Genomic DNA, 4,871 nt, shown 5'->3' on the forward strand with positions numbered 1-4,871 from the left:
GGGGATACGAGGGCCAGGCAGCGGCCGCCCCCCGTCCCCCGTCCCACGGCCCCTGCGCCCCCCGAGCAGCATCACTCCCGCTCCTACCTGGGAACGTCCTGTTACTTTATTAATATTATTTAAAAGCCGAGTGGGCGTATAAATCAACAAAAATAATTCATGAGAGTCATTAGCTCCTCAAAGACAGGATCTTTTTACGACTGGCTTTAAATTAAAAAAAGAAAAAGACAAAAAAAATAGAAAACCCAACACATTCTGAAACTGCAGCTTTTAAAACACATCAAATACATTTCCTCCCTGCCTCCCACCGGCCCGGCTCCTCTGCCTAATGAAATTCAATTAGCATCCTTAATTCACCCGCCGGCTACCAGTTCTATATTAAAAAATCTTTCTGGTTCTGCTTGGGAAGCTCCGTGCCAGGATCGGGGTTGTGTTTAATCCCACAGCTTGGGGGCACCGTGCACCCCCCCAGCACGGAGTTTGGTGAACAGCTTGATGAGGAGCCTTCCTCCTCCTCCTCCTCCTCCTCACCATCCTCCTCCTCCGGCAGCTCCCGGAGGCTCCGGTGAGGTGGATGTCGATGGAGCCTTATGGAGGAAACCTGGGATGCCGGATCTGACCCCCGGCACCTTGCCAACATCCAGCACACCCCATCTCCCCGTCCCCGAACGCACCCCTTGCCGGCACCCATGGGTGCTGCCCGCCGAGCCTGGCGGGGCGATGGCCCCCCCGGTGCCCCTGGGGACAGCGGGGACCCTGCTGGCGTGGGTGGCAACCCCCCGGCAGTTCACACGGGGCTTTATTTGCAGCAGCGCGTTTAAGCGGCGCGTTGGCAGCCGGCGAGATGCGCGTGTCACCCGGCGATTAGATGGTATCGTCTTATCAGCGGCGGCAGCACCGGGGGCTGCGGGGAGGGGGGGAACAACGAGAAATAAAAAAAAAAAGAAGAAAAAGCCGATGTGATTTTTCTGTCTCCTCATCTCAAAGGTCTGATTCAAAGTTAAACAGACCATAATCTGCTGCGGGCTCCGTCCCCCAGCGCTGCTCGCCTTGACCTGGGGGGGTTTGGGCTCTCTCCGTGGAGCCGGCCAGTTTGGGACGCTGGCCCCGGAGCTGCAGGAGCCAGGGGGGCTGGGGGCCGGAGGGTGCTCGGTCAGGGCCGTGCTTACACACGCGAGGACGGCCGTGATTTTATTGTGCATAATTACACTGTCCTTAACGGGGTTGCAAAACATTTTTCCTGGCGGAGGGAGAGAGCGGCCGCGCGGGAAGGGGAACCGCAGCTCGTCTGCGCGTCAGGGTGAGCGCCAAACTATCGCACCCGTCCCCACCGCGCCGGTGCTGGCTGCAGCCCCAGGACAGGAGTGTTGGGTGCCCACTGCCCGGACCCCTGGGCCTGACTCTGCACCCTTGGCTCCAGCGCTGGAAGCTGAGCACCTCCCCATCTCCCCATCCCCGGCACATACCGGTGACCGGGGAGCCCCCTGCCCCCCCAAGTGCGGGTGGTTTCCTTCTCCTCTCATTCTTCCCGGGGACGCGGCTGTCCCCTGCTCGTGGACACCACACAACACCTCCAGATTTTTGCTCCTGTCTTCACGTGGCAGCGCTGCCGGTGTCCCCCCGGCCCAGTGAGGGTGCACGGGAGACGCGGCTCTGACAGTCAGCAGTGAAAACCCACGGCTGCCGTGTCCCACGGGTCGTTAGAGCGTGGGAGGCGTTGCTTGTCCTCGGGGAGGCCGTGGGCTAGCTGCACGGCCGGAGACGTGCGGGAGATGTGTCCACAGAGGTGTGCGGTCCCACCTCGGGCGTCCCGGGGAGCTGCCTGCAGGAGCCCCACTTCACGGCTGCACCCCACGGCTGCGGAGCCCCAGGTCAGGTCAAGATGTGCGTGCACAAGAGGTGCAAGGCTGGGATGAGCGCGGCTGAGACGTGCAAGATGGAGCCGTGCACAGCTGAGACGTGCAAGATGGAGCTGTGTATGGCTGAGACGTGCAAGATGGAGCCGTGCACGGCTGAGACGTGCAAGATGGAGCTGTGTAGGGCTGAGACGTGCAAGATGGAGCTGTGTAGGGCTGAGACGTGCAAGATGGAGCCGTGCACGGCTGAGACGTGCAAGATGGAGCCGTGCACAGCTGAGACGTGCAAGATGGAGCTGTGCATGGCCGAGACGTGCAAGATGGAGCTGTGTATGGCCGAGACGTGCAAGATGGAGCCGTGCACGGCTGAGACGTGCAAGATGGAGCTGTGTATGGCTGAGACGTGCAAGATGGAGCTGTGCATGGCCGAGACGTGCAAGATGGAGCCGTGCACGGCTGAAACGTGCAAGATGGAGCTGTGCATGGCCGAGACGTGCAAGATGGAGCCATGCATGCAGTGGTACACGCCTGAGACATGCCTGCCCAAGCCGTGCACACCAGTGCCTGACACACGTGCTGCACACGGAGCAGTGTGTCCCCCAGCCTCGTGGCCTCCGGTGCCCCTGCGCAGCCCGGCTCTGCGGCACCAGTCCCGGCGTGGAGGCACCGCGTCGGCGCAGGCATCTGCCATCCAGCCCTTGTTTTGTTCTTCTGAATCCCGGGTCGTTCTTTATCGTGCAAACGTGTTTGTGCGGGAAGGCGACGCGCGGCGGAGGTGGGGAGCTGGCAGAGTTGATAGGAGACATGAAAGGACACGTTCGCCGGGAGATTCCCCTATTCAGGGAACAAACCGCAGCAGAAATTGATTTTTTCCCCCTGTTTACTCGAGTTTCTCCCCCCTGGTGCAGAGAAGAAAGGCCTTGCATCGCAATTACCTGCTCCGAAGTGCGATTTGCTGGGTGCGTTTATTATTAACAGGGACAGAGAACTCTTTCCAATCACTTGGTATTTTCTCTCTTTTTTTCTCCCTTCCCTCTCATTCTTTCTTCCTTTCTCGGTTTTTAAAGCGAAGGGCCCTGGCAGCGCGCTGCCGAGAGCCGATCAATTCAGTCCTAATGGCAGCTCCCATGCCCTCGCATTCATCAGCCCGGCTCTTAAAGAGCATCTGAGGCTTCACGGACACTTGGGGAGGGGAAAAAAAAAAAAAAAAAAAAAAAAAAAAAAAAAAGGCCCATTTGGAGGCGAGATCATATTTTCTCCGTCTCTTTCCCTTTTGTTCTTTATTTGCGGAGGACAAAGGCAGGCGCAGGCTCGAGGTGGGGAACAGGCAGCAGAGGCAGATGAAATCTGAAGAAACAAAAGAGCCTGTTTTCATGGAAATGCCCTGAAAAGGGGGAGCAAATTTGGGGAGGGAGGGGACACAGAGCTGGGGAAAAAGCTGGGGGGGGGTGTGTGTGTGTGTGTGTGTGTGTGTTCAGCGGCGGCATCGTGGTGTGGCCGGAGGAGGGAAAAGAAGAAACGCGGCTGGAAGTTTTCCCGCAGGCATCAGGAGCCGTTTGAAGCTCTCGAATGTATTTTTTTTAAATTAGGGCTGGTCTGGGCCAAATCCTGCCCGGGTGGAGCGGCCGCACGGGAGCCAGGATCAGCATCTGGCCGTGGAGCGGATCCTGCCTCGCCACTGTCAGCCGTTTTGGGGGGCCGGGGAGGTTTAACGGGCTGTGGCGTTGCAGCAGAAAAGCCATTTCATACCCGGGTCCCCCGGTGCCGCCCCGCTCAGCATCCTTCCCCAGGAGGCAGGGGAGCAAAAACCCAAGGGATAAAAAAACCCCAAGCGATGCAAAGCAGGAGGTGCTGGGGGTCCCCGTCCGCAGCCCACGCTGCCCCTCCTGCCAGCGCTGCATCTGGCCACCCCTGTCACGAATTGCTCCGGTCTCAGCGGGGCTGTGGGGGCACGTGGGCGTGCAGGCAGAGCCCCAGGGCCTGGGGGGGGGCTGTGGGGTGAGGTCCCTTGCGGGGGCACAGGGTGGGGGGTGAGGATGCTTCTCCACCCAGGACAAGCTTTGGCCGGGGTGGTGGCGCAGGGAGCGGTCCCTGTGCAAGCCCACGGGAAGGCGGCACGATGCTGGGGGACCGGCTCCCCTGCCTTTAAATAACATTAATAAAAGGAAAGTGAAGCCATTCCCAGGAGGCTGGCTGCTTATGCAGGGCGAGATAGTGGCGGGGAGGGAGGCGCAGCCCCCCCCTTTCCCGTCTCATGCTCCTGGAGTTCGGCCATTTGCCACGCGGATGAATGGCTGGAGCCCGGGCGGACACGAGCGCGGTGGCTGGGCCGTGCCGTTGGACCCGCTGCCACCGGCGGTGGCCACATCCAGCCGCCGTCAGCCGAGCATCCCGCCCGGCAGCGTGAGCGATGCAGGCAGCGACGGTGGGCGCAGAGCCCGGTGCTCCCCGCGTGCGTCGCGTCCCCCAGGGCAGGCAGCTCTGCGCTCCTGCCTGCAAACCTCAGCGGCCGAGCAGCAGCGGTGACCCTCCGGCCCCGAGGAGGAGGACGGCAGCACTCGGCAGGGGACACTCCGGCTGTAAGGACTCGGCGTTCCAGAGGTGCCGAGGGCTGCTCCCCTCCTTGCTCACCGGCGCCCGGCAGCTGGTGGTGCTGGTGGGGTTCCTGCTGCCGGGGTACCTGTGCCATGGCACCGCGTGCCATTTACCCGGCGGAGCGGGCACCGACGTGCTCGGTGGCAGGGCAGGAGCTCGTGGCCCGGGATGCGGGTGCAGGCAGAGCCGGGTGCTCTGCAGAGGAACAGCCGCTGCCTCTCCGAAGGGGCTTTTCTGCACCTCAGGGGAGGTGTGCAGAGAAAAGGGAGAGAGCTCCATCTTAATTGCATTTCATTACCGCACGCTCCACTCGCCCAGCCTCCCCCGGTGCCAGCCCACCCCCCAGGGACCCTCTCGCAGCCCGGCTCCGGGAGCCCCCTCTGAAGTCGGAGAGATAAAAAGGAGCTGAGTCCCACCACC

At 61.3% G+C, this 4,871-nt stretch overlaps 1 protein-coding gene across 1 annotated transcript; it reads left to right on the forward strand.

Moving 5' to 3' along the window:
* Positions 1-1,882: 1,882 nt before the first annotated feature.
* Positions 1,883-3,416, forward strand: LOC129214825 (keratin-associated protein 4-4-like). The gene is made up of 2 exons (XM_054847067.1): positions 1,883-2,631; positions 3,335-3,416. Exons 1-2 carry the CDS (start codon positions 1,883-1,885, stop codon positions 3,414-3,416), a joined length of 831 nt encoding a protein of 276 aa, XP_054703042.1.
* The last annotated feature ends 1,455 nt before the right edge of the window (positions 3,417-4,871 follow it).

Source organism: Grus americana, chromosome 18 (genome assembly GCF_028858705.1).
Source record: "Grus americana isolate bGruAme1 chromosome 18, bGruAme1.mat, whole genome shotgun sequence".
Lineage (NCBI taxonomy): Eukaryota > Metazoa > Chordata > Aves > Gruiformes > Gruidae > Grus > Grus americana.